At 49.0% G+C, this 13,749-nt stretch overlaps 1 protein-coding gene across 2 annotated transcripts in view; it reads right to left on the bottom strand.

The window, feature by feature from the left end:
* Window positions 1-1,928: 1,928 nt before the first annotated feature.
* RABL6 (RAB, member RAS oncogene family like 6) overlaps window positions 1,929-13,749 on the bottom strand; it is a 56,338-nt gene continuing 44,517 nt past the window's right edge. For both annotated transcript variants that reach the window (XM_071574206.1, XM_071574205.1), the window contains 5 exons: window positions 9,257-9,475; window positions 8,304-8,649; window positions 6,084-6,255; window positions 4,351-4,400; window positions 1,929-3,683 (listed from right to left, as the gene is read on the bottom strand). In XM_071574206.1, the coding sequence (XP_071430307.1) occupies window positions 3,480-3,683; window positions 4,351-4,400; window positions 6,084-6,255; window positions 8,304-8,649; window positions 9,257-9,475 (991 nt within the window). In that variant the 3' untranslated portion in view covers window positions 1,929-3,479. The remainder of the gene's footprint in view (window positions 3,684-4,350; window positions 4,401-6,083; window positions 6,256-8,303; window positions 8,650-9,256; window positions 9,476-13,749) is intronic.

Consider the following 13,749-nt stretch of genomic DNA (forward strand, 5'->3'; position numbering starts at 1 on the left):
TACAGCACAGAGGAGTTGGGCAACTCCAGGACACTCAGGTACATGGCAGCTGAAAGGTCTCCCCAAAACCAGCTCCCAGGTGAGGAGCCACAGGGCTGCCATGCAGGGTGAAACCTGCCAGGATCAGAACGTTGGTCAGGATTCTGACTGCACCACGTCCCATCTCAGCAGCTGCACTGTCCCACAGCAATGGGGGGTTGTGAACTGCCATGTCGGGTCATCCCACTCCAGGAATGGGGACAGCAAGGAACACTCCCCAGACAAACACCCTGCAGAGGCTGGGGCAGCACCTGAGCCACCCAGCTGGGTGGGAGCAGGAACCCATGGAGTTACTCTCCTGGCTTACCCTGAGCACTCTGGCTCCAGGCTGGTGCAGTGGAAGCCAAGATAAATCGGATGGTGGCCAAGAGTCCTGTGGATCCCAGCCAGGCAGGGGAGCAGGCAGTGCCCTGTCCCCACGGGTGAGGCTCCCTGTACTGTGCCGAGGAACCAGCCCCAGCCAAAATGCAATAAATCTGCAATTCTCCCTCCTCACTGCTTCAAATCCAGACCCTGCAGCTCTGCCCAGCCTTAGCTGCAAGAAACTGCAGCTCCTCAGCCTTAAGCTGCTGATTTTTTTTTGATGACTGATAAACCCAAAAGCAAATACTCTGGTACCTCTAGAGATGCTCACAGGAACTATTTATATCGAAGCAGAAGCTTCCCCATAATGACAGGCACGTACACATACTTTTTATATTTAGCTTCTTTGAAAGGCTGGGCATGGGAGAGCCTGGTTCAGACAAGGCCTGATTGCTTCTCCCCTCCCTCACACTGGCTGACTCTGGATCACACCTCATGCTGTAGCTGGAACAAGTTCAGCATTCCCTGGAAAAGGGAGAATCCTCAGTCTAAAAAGACCAGGTTGGACAGGGCTTGGAGCAACCTGGTCTGGTGGGAAGTGTCCTTGCCCATGGCTGGTGGTGGAACTGGATGAGCTTTAAGGTCCCTTCCAACCTAAACCAGCCTGTGGTCCTGTGTGTATTACAAGAAGTGCCTTTTTGCTGCTATTCCCTTTCACACTCCTGCTTCACCCACAGGTAGGATTTCTCTGGCCTCGCTGTAAAAGTCAAACTATGCCACACTCCCTCCTGGGGCTCTAATGTAAGTAGAGCCAGCTTCCATATGTACTTTTCTCTTTTAGAGGAGTATTTTAAACCAAAATGACTAATTTTTGCTTGGTTTTGCCTTAGCTCCTTGTGCTGACAAGCCAGAGAACGTGAGGGCTCCTACAGTGGCAAATCTGGCACAGGTGCCACACAAACCTAAGAGAGCACTGGTGATTGCAGGGACAGGGCACCAGCAGAGCCCCCTGCTAACCACACCTGAGCAAAACCACCAACCCCTCAACACTGGGAAAGGCAACAGCTCTCTCAGGGCAGACTTCAGTTGTGGGGCAAGAACTCATGTTTTTTACATTCTGCTCCTTTTTTTGGACTGATTTTTTAATTCAGTGCCCCATCCTGTGAGGTTGGGAACGCAGCATACGGAGGGGCAGGGGGACATCCCTCTGTGACAGGGTGTGGAAGGACACACGGCTCCTAAGCCTGGGCAGGAGTGCTCTGGGGGAGAAGATGAAGTGCAGAGGCAGGTGTACAACACAGCTTTATAGTCAGAATGGACCGTGCCAGGGTTTTTCAATGCAGAAATGGAACATGACCCAAAATCCTGGCAGAACAGAAGTGCTTTCAGGACTGCAGCAGCTGAGGCTTGGGTGCCCACCTGCCTTCACACAGGAGGGGCCACAAACCGGTCCCATCCCAATCTTCCTTTTCCTCCCCAGATGTGCAAAGCTTGAACTGTCCCATGCAATTTTCCCACAGTGTCACGAGGAATGCTCAGAGGAGGCAAATGCTAATGGCAAACAGACCTGAACAATACACTGCTCATGCAGCAAAAAACCAGTTTGTTTTATAGGGAAAGGTTTACAAGTGCATTTTGTGGGCAAGAAAAAGAAAAATGGAGCATTAAAATGCCTGCTGGTCAATATAGCTCTGGAGTGGATAATGGATCAGAGGAACACATTGCTTTATAGTGACACAGAAGGAAACTCCAGTTTGGATTTTATGGTTGACATTTTACAACAAAAAGGGGAGAGGGAGAACAAAACCAAACCTCAAATCAACTTACAAGCAAGAGGGAAATGTAATGCACAGAACCTGGAGGGAGCTTCACCATCTGAGCTGAGCAAGGGGCCCCAGGACCAAACTAGGAGGGGCACAGAGAACTGACCAGCTCCATCAAAGACAGGGGCTGCTCACTGAGGTACAGGTGAGCGCCAAGGGGTGGCTGTAATGCCCATCCAATGGCTGCTGAGCAGGTACCAAATCACAGGTTTAAGTTCAAAGCAAAAACTAAAAGGCTTCCCAAATTCGTGGAACAGAGGAGGTTCTCTGCTTGGGACAGGGAAGGTAGCACGCTGTCTGGCTGCAGTATGGACAGAAGCTGGAGCAGGACGGACGCTGCTGAGCTGCAGTGCTGGTCCCTCTGGGCGCAGAGCGGCAGCTGGGGCTTTAGTGCCTCACTGTAAAATGCCTGAGAAGCAAATGCCTTGCCATGCCAACACTGCCTGTAGCCAATTCTGAAGCACTGGGTATCTTCATTTCCACATGGAGTCATGTCCCTGAGAGGTCCCGGCGGAAGGAGATTCTGGAATACGCAAAATCAAGGGCGGGAAATGCAGAAAAGCGCTGATTTTTTTTCTCTTTCAGGTTAGCTTTGCACTTTGCATTGTTTTCCCAAACTGCATAGCAGCTTACATGTAGTGTCTGAGACACTGGGGCCATGGAAATCAGTGGGCTTCATGAATTCCAACAGCAGCACCAGTGAGGGCTAATTAAGCTGCTGTGCAGAAAGGTCCCGTTCAATGGGCTCCAAAAATCACACACACTCTCTCTCACGCTGGCTGCTTTAGAGAGCTGTACCATAGATGATCTGCTTGACTTAAAGCTCATCAGCTGCTGGGGTGAAGCAATGGCCAATATCACCTTTCTCCTTAAAAAAATAGGAAGGATAAGAATTTAAAGACTTGAGACAGTCAAGCATGATGCGTTCATGCGGCATGTTTTGTTGCACTCCTCTTGACAAGACAGGAATTTCAGGTGTGCAGAAGTGGAATGAGCAGGGACGGAGCGGGAGGCAGGTGCCCCTACCCCCACACCCTGCCCGTGACCCGACGGGGCATCTCTGGAAGGAGGAAAACCGACAGCCTGGAAGCCGTGCCCTGAACCTTCTCCTGGCTCACGTACGTCTGTCTCAGCTGGGTTTGCTTTGTCTAACGATGCACCAGACCAGCACACACAGATGTAAAGCTTTTGTTTTGCTCACTCTGGTTTGAGAGAATATATATCAAATGGTCAAAGCTTTACACATCTGTGCCTGTCCTGGGGTGACTCGTCAGAGAAGATGGAGACAGCCATGGTGCAGAGTTCACAGCCAGCCTACAGCTCCTCGTAGTCCCCCCCGCCCCGTGGCTTGCTCACGCTGGCTCCTCCTCCGCCAAGAAAAGCCTCAAGTTCATCTATCTCACTGCTTTTCTCCTTGCTCTTCTTTTTCTTTTTCTTTTTCTCTTTCTCCTCTTTGCTTTCCTCCTTCTCTTTGCTCTTCTTGTGTTTGCTCTTCTTTTTCACTGACTTATCCTCTTCCTGTGAAATGAGAACATTGTTATGAGTGTTCCATACCCTGAGCGTTCCAGTGACCCAGGATATATTGCCCTGACACTTGGCTCTGACAGGAATCACAGAATGGTTTAGGTTGGAAGGGACATTTTAAAGGTCACCTAGTCCAACCCTCCTGCCATGGGCAGGGACATCTTCAACTGGATCAGGAATCTTACTTAGGGTGAAGCATCTACTACCAAGGCTGGCTTGGAGGTAATTCCAGAAGGCCATTCTGCGAGTTTGAACAGAGCACCTGGTTTATTTGTAGCACTGGTCTGTCAGGCAGTTTGTGCCCAACAATACTATGGTATTGGAGAAATGGCACAGAAAAAGCCTCCTGCAGACTTCCCTCACTGTCCCTGAGATTAGGTCTGTCAGGGACACCCTTCTGCTTGGGAAAAATCATGGTGCTATGAACACAGTCCAGCACACATGTACTGCTCTGCCTCATCCAGATTTTACCAGCTTTTCAAAATTCAGCTTCCCTAAAAGCTTGCTTTGAAGCTTGATGATTTGCAGAGCCTGTAAGGCACACATCAGATACAAGCATGGAAGGGAGTCCACCACATCCCCAGAGGACACCACAGAAGGCCACCCTGGTTCTTGGCTGGTATGTAACAGGGCAGATCAGCTCTGAGAAATTAAACAGTACCTCTTTGCTTTTCTTCTTCTTCTTCTTTTTCTCCTTAGAAGGTTGTTTATCTATTAAAACAGAAGAAAGTACTGTTTTTACTCAATTTAAATGTTAAGAGATACAATTCTACCCTGGACCCATTTCTGAGAACGAAATGCTCCATCCTGGAGCCATGGGCAATGGCAATGCTGACACCTCAGGACAAACTGTGTCCCTTTAGAAAGCACCACAGGCCCCAGCACTCAAACCCTGACTCAATCATATGCATCTTGTTTAATTATGAACATTAATTATGATCTGTGTTATCAACACTGGCCTGGCACTCACTGTGTCACAGCTATTAAGAAACAGATCTAGAGACCAGCTCTACAAATTGGTCCAAAGGTCAAATTTGGAAGTAGATTATTATTTCCACAACTGAAGAAGAGCTCCTGGGAACAGTTTCCCTCTGATGAAAATCCTCCCACGCATGGTTTGTGCTTCTCTGAGGATGACTGAGGACAGTGTCAGCAGATGGGACACCTGACAGGCCAACACTCACTGCTGCTCACACTGTGTATGGAAATTACATCCCCAAAGCATCCCTGCTGCAGCCCTGCTCTACAGGGGTGAATACTTTCACACTATCAAATGAGTTCCAGAGTCCATCACTGTCACAACATTTGTCCCACTTGACTGTGGCTGATGACTTGGCTGCTGAGTGTCTGCTGCCTTTGCACAAAACCTCCTTGAACAGGAGAGTATCTGCTTGGCTGTTTCACAGGAGGCTTCATGACTGCACCACATTTCATATGTGCTATTTGACTGTCACTGCTACCTACAGTCTTGTTTCCTCAGCTGCTCTGTAAATGGAGAAATCTACTTGCCAGTCAAGTTCCAAAGACTGACGATCAAGAGATGTGGTTTTGTATTTATCATCAAAAGAGGAGATAGGGGTAACCCATGTTGAATTACTAAGATGCTAAACTGAAGCTAAATTATTGACCTGGGCCTCTGCAGATGCACTTGTAGCTATTTCAAGCTCTGCTGTTCAGCAGCTCAGAGTGACAAGCCGATGAAGCCATGGCAGCCTGTGACACCTTGCTCACATTTTTGGAACAGCTATTCAAGGAGCTCTCTCTGGTGCTGCTCACAGCTTTCTTTCTTCCTTAAGTCTTTGACTTCCCATCTTTCATGGTGCCATCAGGGCAGGTCTACAGGAAGTTGCTTTGCAGTAATGCCTAGACAGCAGCAATTATTTGCACAAGTTAAGATTTGTTCCCTCAGAGAATGGGGGAAAAATAAAGTGTGAGGAATGCTTAGGTTGTGATCAGGATCTCACCCCATTTTTCCCAAAAACAGAAGAGGAAATTGGCAGGGTATGACAGAGCATTTTGCTCAAGTTGATACAAATTTTGGATACAAATTTTGGACACTGCAATGCTGAACACTCCTTGCCAGGCAGGCAAGGCTAAGCAGGAAGCCTTACACAGCAGCAGCTTGGAAAGATGTGCTTCTGCTTTCAGCTAAGGCTAAAATAATACATGGCTGGTGCCAGGGACAAGCCAAGTTCCCCATTTCCTCATGGGGAAAAACCTAAAGTTACTTACGCTGTGTTAAACCAGATTACAGACTCACATAGGGTACTGCATGAAGTTAGAGACTATTTTATTTAATGCAAATTGGTCTGCTGACACGCTGGGATCACTTTGGAAAAAGCAGATGCCTGACAAACAAAAGCAGCAAGACTGGAAATAAGGTGTGAATTTTACCTTCCTCGCTGCTCTCCTTGGGACCAGCTTCTTCCAAACCCAAACCAAAGAGATCTGAGTCATTTTTCAGTTTAAATGAGGGGACTGTTGATTTCACAGGTTGGGGTGGCTTTGCCAGTGAGGTATCATCATCAGATACTTCTGAGAGATCTTCCCGCACTGGGAATTCATCCTAGAGACAAGCAAAGGCAGACTGACAAATGGTTCAACCAAAATCTCTAACCATTTTGCACACAAAAATATCAGATATCAGCAGGTGGGCAGGAGAGAAGAAAATGGCAGCTAAACTGAGCTGTTATTGCCTGGAAATCAATGCCCTGGATCTTACGAGCTCTATTTCTTGCCTTGGTAAAATGCCACAGTCACACTGGTACTGGCAAAGATGTTGTGAGATCTCCACACTGGGGCTGCCAAAATCTAATTCCCAATGTAAGGAGATTAAATGAGACCTTCAGCTCTGTTATGTCACCAGCATCAGCTTTTTCCTGCCCTGAGGAGGCACCTCTGTTTTGGGAAAATCCAATCTAATAGGCTGAAAACGCATCTCCAGCCCCGGGAGACAAAAGCTTTCTGCAGTGCAGCTCTGTGGGTCTCAGGTACCAGAGGCAGCAGTGCTGAGGAAGCAGAGTGTGTCTGCAGAATAACTCCCTTCATCAAGCCAACAGGGAATGTGTTCCAAAGTCAACTCTGCCCCTTCAATGTGGGATAAAACCCAGGATGCTGCAGAGCCTGGATATCACCCAAAAATCTTCTGTATCTACATGACAGGAATGGAAATTCAGTTTAATGATCTTCTGGTACTTGTCAACTGATCCTCTTCAGAATTTGTTACCCAACCTATCTCATATCCTTGTACACCGATTGAACATGGCCTTGCTGTGCCCCCCACCTTGCTAATGGTGATGACTTTACTGGTTTGGCTGACCAGTACATCTTGCAGTGGGAAAGCATTCACCTGCTATGGGGCATTCCCTGACACTGCTGCACTGGCATCCTCACCAATCCCTTCTCATCAGCACATGCAAGAGATGTAAATTTGCTCCAAATACTTTTGCTTTCATATTAAACTGCCAAGGAAAGCAGGAAGTGAAGATGAAAATGAATGGAAAATTACTTAATAAAAGCATGACACATAGGCAACGTGAAAAAACTGAGACAACCTTTCTACAGGATTCTGGAATGATGCAGACACAGGGAACCCCCCTGAACACCAGGTAATACAGACACCAGAACACCCCTGAACAGCCACTGTCCATTCCAAATCACTGTTAGTTTCCAGGGGTTGCTCTGCAGGCTGTGAGTACACAGCACTGACATGAGGGATGTCTCGAGCCACGCAGCAAGTTCTGCCCAGCCGAGAGAAGATGGGTGGGAAAAGCATTTTCCCATCTGTAATGCTGAGCAGGTGTGAGGGGACTCCTGGTGCACCCTGTGCTTGAGCAGACACCTGCAAGCATGTGCTGGATGTCTCAGACATTTACAGCTACCTCAGCTACACTGGAAACTCCTTCCCAGGCAGATTTTCCTTCTTCCCTTCAAGCTTTGCCAAGCAAATTTTGTAATGGCCTTTTCATTGCTGGTTTGACTGCAAGAAGATCACTCTTTCCAGCAGAGACACAATTCTACATGTTAAACTTTGGATGAAACCCCAGCACTTTGTATTTCATACCTTCCACACTGCTGCACTGGCTGCGCTTTGGACTTGCTGAGAATAAGCAGCACAGTAAAATGCATCAACACAAATCTTGTTTGTGTTTGTAAACACAAACCTTGTGTCAGGGCACGGTCAGGTTGGATCTCAGGAAAAGGTTCTTCCCCCAGAGGGTGGTGGGCACTGACCAGGCTCCCCAGGGCAGTGGGCACAGCCCCAAGGCTGCCAGAGCTGCAGGCGTGTTTGGACAATGCTCTGAGGGACAGGGCGGGATTGTTGGGGTGTCTGTGCAGGGCCAGGGTTGGACTGATGATCCTTGTAGGTCTCTTCCAATTCAGGGTATTGTACAGATCTGAGATTCTATGACTCTTGTTGCCATGTGGCTTCCACACTCAGAGCACTGGTGTGTTTGTGCTTACATCAATCTCTGCAGGTTGCTTAGCACCTGCCCTGCTGCGACTGCTGCTGCTGAGGGAGGGGAGAGCAGATGAAGACTCTGCTCAGGGAGATGCCTCAACCCTTCCAGCTCAGCTTGGCACAGCTCACAGCGACACAGGCATGTTATTTACCATTTTCTTCTGGCTGTCAGAATCCTCGCTTTCAAAGTCTGGGTCATCCATAACAAATGAGAGCATCTGAGTAGCTATTGGTCCCTCTTGATCACTGTCAGACTCCTCAGGCTTCTCCTCTTTGACCACTTTCTGCTTGGAGGCAAGTCCTTTGCTTTGGGAAGTGGCCTTTGACGCTTGTGCTGCTGCTGCAGGGTTAGCAGCAGTGGCTGTCAGGCCAGTGTTGACCTTGCTGCTGCTGTTTCGTTCAGACTCAGAACGGGGAGGTAAACTGCCAGGAGGCTTCAGGTCAGTTGCTTTGGTCAAAATAGCTTCACTCTGTGGTTTCAGAGCATTTCTGGAAGACCTAAGAAGAAAAAACTTGTCAGAGCCTGTCCACTCCCATTTTGTGGAGTAAAGCACAACTAACAGCTGAGCCTGCCTCAAGGGCTGCATTGTGCATCCCACTGGGAGAGGCAGTTCATCCTAAGGGGGTGTGAGGTTAAACACACCACTCAGGCTGAGGATAACACTCGTGTCCCTGTGGATGCTGAGGCACAGGTGCCCATGCCAGCAGATCGTGCCTGATAATGCCCCCAGGATGTGGTTTGTGGACAACATGACCCAGCTCATCGTTCCCCAGCACAGGGTGTGGTGAGTGACTCCACATCTTTCACCCAAGACTTGACTCCTCTCTCCTCCCCACCTCACTATGAACACCTGTTCTGGTGCTGTTAACAGGCTCTTGCTCAAATTTGAAGGCTTGGTTGCATCCAAGCAGAACCATCCCAGTGGCCACATGGGGCAGGAAACACTGGACAAAGCAACTACACCTACAGTAACTAGAGCCACAGCTCACAGCTGAAAGACCTGAGGCACCAAGACTTCCCAGGGGCCACACACAGTCAGTGGCAGGGCTGAGAAGAAGCCCAGGTTTGCCAGCACAACCCAACACTTCAGCCTGTGCTTTGTACCTTTTTTTTTCCTGCTCTGTGTTTTTGTCTCCATCTGGTATGAGGACGACCTTAGAGTCCTTCACCTCTTCCTCTTCCTCCTCCTCACTAGAGAGGGTGATGTTCTTGCTGGGCACCCGTTCTCCTGCCAGTACTGGTCTGCTGGGGATTTTGTCATCCAGATCCAGGTCATCTTGGAAACCTGCCACCATGGGGTTCCCCCAAGGCACCTCTCCATCACTGCAAATCAGAGAGTGATCAGACACCCACCCCTGGATGTGCTGCACAGACCTGCTGCCATCTGGACAGAGACTGATGCTGGTCTGGCCTTTCCAGCCAACTTCAGGGGCAATGTTCTCAGCTCAGGGCAGACAATGATTAAAGGGTTGGAACTCCTCTGCTCTGGAGACAGACTGAGAGTTGGGCTGTTCAGCTTGGAGAAGAGAAGATTCCAGGGAGACCTGAGAGCCCCTTCCAGTGCCTAAAGGGGCTCCAAGAGAGCTGGAGAGGGACTTTGGGCAAGGGTATAAACTGACAGGACAAAGGGGAATGGCTTTAAGCTGAAAGAGGGCAGAGATATTAGGAAGAAATTTCTGCTTGTGAGGGTGGCACAGGCTGCTCAAAGAAGCTGTGGCTGCTCCATTCCTGGAAGTGCTCAAGGCCAGGTTGGATGGGGCTTGGAGCAACCTGGGATAGTGGAAGGTGTCCTGGCCCATGGCAGGGGGTGGAATGAGATGAGCTTTAAGGGCCCTTCAACACAAACCAGTCAGTGATTCTGTGATTCTATGCAGTGCCAGCCTTCCCCTGCCCACTGCCCACCTCAGGCTGGACCTGCTCCCTGCCCTTAATGGCATGAACCCTGCACCAAAGAGGCCACAGCAGGATGTGTCACACAGCAGCTGCTACTTCTCAAGCTGGAAATAATAGGCTGGAAAAGGTGAGCCTTAGTGGTACAGAGCAGTCCATTGCCTCAGGTACACCAGAACATGGAGCTTCCTCCAACAGGCAAGGATAAGTCAGTCGAACTATTGGAATTGACGGCATTCATCCCCACATCTCGTAATTAAACCTGATCATACACTGTCACTGCTGTGGGAATTCACTCTCAACTATCAACTTCCTGGAATAGTTTCTATTTCTGTGGTGCTCCCTGAAAGCAGTCGGATACCCGGACATTAAATTAACCTAAGGACACGCGTTCCCAGCTGGGAGTCTGTCAGCCTCCCTGGATGTAGCACAGTTCTGTGTTCAGAGGCAACTCGATTGAGAGCTTCACAGCTTAAGTTGAGGATTCTTGTCTGAATGTCCCCAGGGCTCAATTTTAATACTTTCTGAAGGATTTGCTCATGTCAGAAATATAGATATTCTCCCCAGGCTCAGCTGATGAGACTTTGCATCACCTTTCCTTGTTCTGTTTGCTTTACTCACAAGAGATACCCAGCTCCTTCCCGATAACCCACCACACAGAACTCACTGTCCTTTTAATTACACCACATGATTTATACAAGCCTTCATTTTTGCGCAGAGACAAAAAAAATATTATTGCTTGGTACAGATTAGATTTTAGAGACATAAACAAAACCCTAGGATCCTTAAGCTGGAAGAATGTGGTGTTCCCAGTAAGTAGCACAGTAACCACTCTCTCTGGCTCCTCTTATATGGCTGGATACCAGCTTACAAGTTAGCTTTAAAGAGTTAATACATCTGCCAAAAGACACTGGAGTTATTTGTGGCAATGGGACACCACGCTGATGACACCTGGTGCAGCCAGAGTGATCGCAGTCAGTGCTTGTCTGGGTTGGAGTGCCAAGATCAGGGCCAACATCAGCCCTCCCTCTGCTCTCAGGACTCAGTTGAGCAGGGACTGGCTGCTGAAGGGCCCCTTCATCACACACTGCTGCTCTCACGCCACGCCAGGAAGCAGGCACACAGCCCGGCCACACAAAGGAGAGGAGAACTGGTGCCCAAACCAGCCCTCAGGGCTGGAGGAATGACAAGCGAGCGATTCCTGAGGTTTGCAAAGCACTGGCAGGGTTTCCTCTTGAAATGCACTGAAAAGAAAATGGAGTTGCATCCTAAAAATGGCAGGATATTATTCTGAACTGAAGACACTGCATTTCTTTAACACATCACTGCTCTATCAGGCACAGGTGCTCTTCAGAGATTGCTGCCATGGTCCTACCACACTCCACACAGACTTGCAGCCTTTCAAGCATTCCCAGTCTGAACAGAACACCCACGTGTGTACACCCGCTCGTCAAAGTGGGTCACCTCCCTTCACAGTGAGTGCACTGTCCCCATCTCTAACCAACACAGATCGCTGAGCGACAGTGTAAGAGCAGAGCAATGGAGTGAATATACATCAGGAAAATCACTGCTGCAGTATAAACAGGGTTTGACAAGGCAAAATTAGGTTCGGCTTGTGGTCCTGAGGTTCCAGCTGGAAGGAAGGCAGAGCATGCAAACTCAAGCACATTGCATGGCTCTCACCAACCCCTGAGGCACTGCCAAGCTGGTGGGAGTATTGAGCCAGCGTGTTTGCAGGCACAGGTACCCCCCAAAAATGACTACACTGGCTGAGGTCTGCTCTGATCACAGAGCCTGTCAGGGCTTAGTGAGCCTCAGGTGTGCCACAGATGGGTTGCTGGGGAGGAAACAAAGTCTGCTGCAATCTGAGGTCATGGCTTCACACCTGGATGGGCCATGTTCCCACAGCCCCACAGTGTGGCCAGCAGAGCCAGCCCCAGGGCATCCACTGGAATCCTTGTACATCCCTTTTAAGGGCTAAAAAAAAAAGGAAAAAAAGGAAAAAACCTAAGCTCTGATAAAGCAGGTAAGCTGAGGGAATCCCATATTGCAGAATAAGCCTGCATAACTGTGTTCTAGGAGATGGAGGCTTCTACTGTGAACCAGTATCCTGGGTGTCCCTCCCTTGGGCTGGTGCAGCTGGGCACCACTATATCCATAACACATCCATAAAATCAAAGAATCAGTTCAAAGTCCTTCAGCTGTAAGGACACAGGAATCTAATCAATGTTTAAGATAAATGTCTAGGGATGCTGAGAAGACAGATCAGGAACACTGTCAGGTGCAACATAAACTGGCTTACAGGGACCCAGGCCAGCCTGACCCAGCAGGAGCCAAGGCAGGAGCTGCTCTGGAGTAGACTGGCTCCTCTTGTGCAGTCACTTACAAGCTGGTTCAGGGCATCAGGTTAAAGAGCAGCAAATTAAGTTCTGAAACAGCAACTGGGAGATTGAAATGCCTTCCTAATTAACTGGTAAAGAAACTGATATGGGGAGTTCTCTACTATAAATCAGGGAAACATAATATACCATTAAACCAACCCCAGGACTCCATTCATCTCCATAAGCCTATGCTGGGGTTCAGCTACAGCAGCCCCAAGAGCTGTCCATGCTGGAAGGTGCCACAGCTGTCTGACCCTTGGGGAGAGCAGCCCTATTCCACAGGCAGGAGCACATTCCTCACTGAGAGCACACTTCAGGAAAAAAAGGTATTCTTTTCTAGCATTGCTGCTCCATGTCAATTCTTGCTCCATTGTTTTACCCATGTTACAGAGCAGGGAATGGGGGAAGTTCATGCAACACCATTACAGAAGAATCAAGAATTCCCTACTTCAACAAATGCCAGAACTTACAGCTTTTCTGAAACTCAACAAAAGCAAACAAATCCTTACAACTGGCAGCAAACACAGCCCCGAGCTCGGGAAGCAGTTCAGTGACACAGCACAACATCCTGCTTCCAGCTGGACCACACATTGCCCTCCTCCATGTGAGGGAGCAGCCTGAGCACACCAAGCTCTGCCTGCAAGAGGACGAGGAGCCAGCTGGGAGCTTAGGGGTCAGGGTTCAAGACAGAATAGGTAAAGGTGACACCACAGTGGGTGCCTGCAACAGATTGCCCAGGTGGGAAGAGCTAGTGCATCAGGTCCTGTACAAAAAAGATAGGAGCAGCCTCATGTTCACAGGCCCTGGTCCTCATGGACTTCAACCAATTGAGTACCTGCTGGAGGACAAGACAGCAAGATGCAGGCAATCCAGGAGGTTCTCAGATTGCACTAAAGGTAACTTCCTCTTCCAAAGGATAGAGGAGCCAGTGAGAGGTGCTCTGCTGGACCTCACACCCACAAAACATGAGAGACCTGTTGGGAGAGAGAAGGTCAAAGGCAGCTTTGGTGATTCAGGATCCTAAGGGCTGGGAGGAAAGTAAAAAGCAAGCTGGAGCTCAGGAAAGCAGACTTGAGCACAAAGTCTCCTTGGAAGCCAGAAACTAGAGGTGTACCCAGGGATTAATATGGGACCCAGTCCTGTTTATCACCTTCATTAATGATCTGGATGACAGGGAAGGGTGTACCCTCAGCAACTCTGCAGATGACCTCGAACTGGAGGAGTTAATGATGTCTGTCAGGCTACGAATGGGCTGACAGGAATCTCCTAAAGTTCGGAGGAACAGCCCCATGCATCAATACATGCTGGGGGTCACCAGCTTGACAG

This window comes from Pithys albifrons, chromosome 20 (assembly GCF_047495875.1).
Source record: "Pithys albifrons albifrons isolate INPA30051 chromosome 20, PitAlb_v1, whole genome shotgun sequence".
Taxonomy (NCBI): Eukaryota; Metazoa; Chordata; class Aves; order Passeriformes; family Thamnophilidae; genus Pithys; species Pithys albifrons.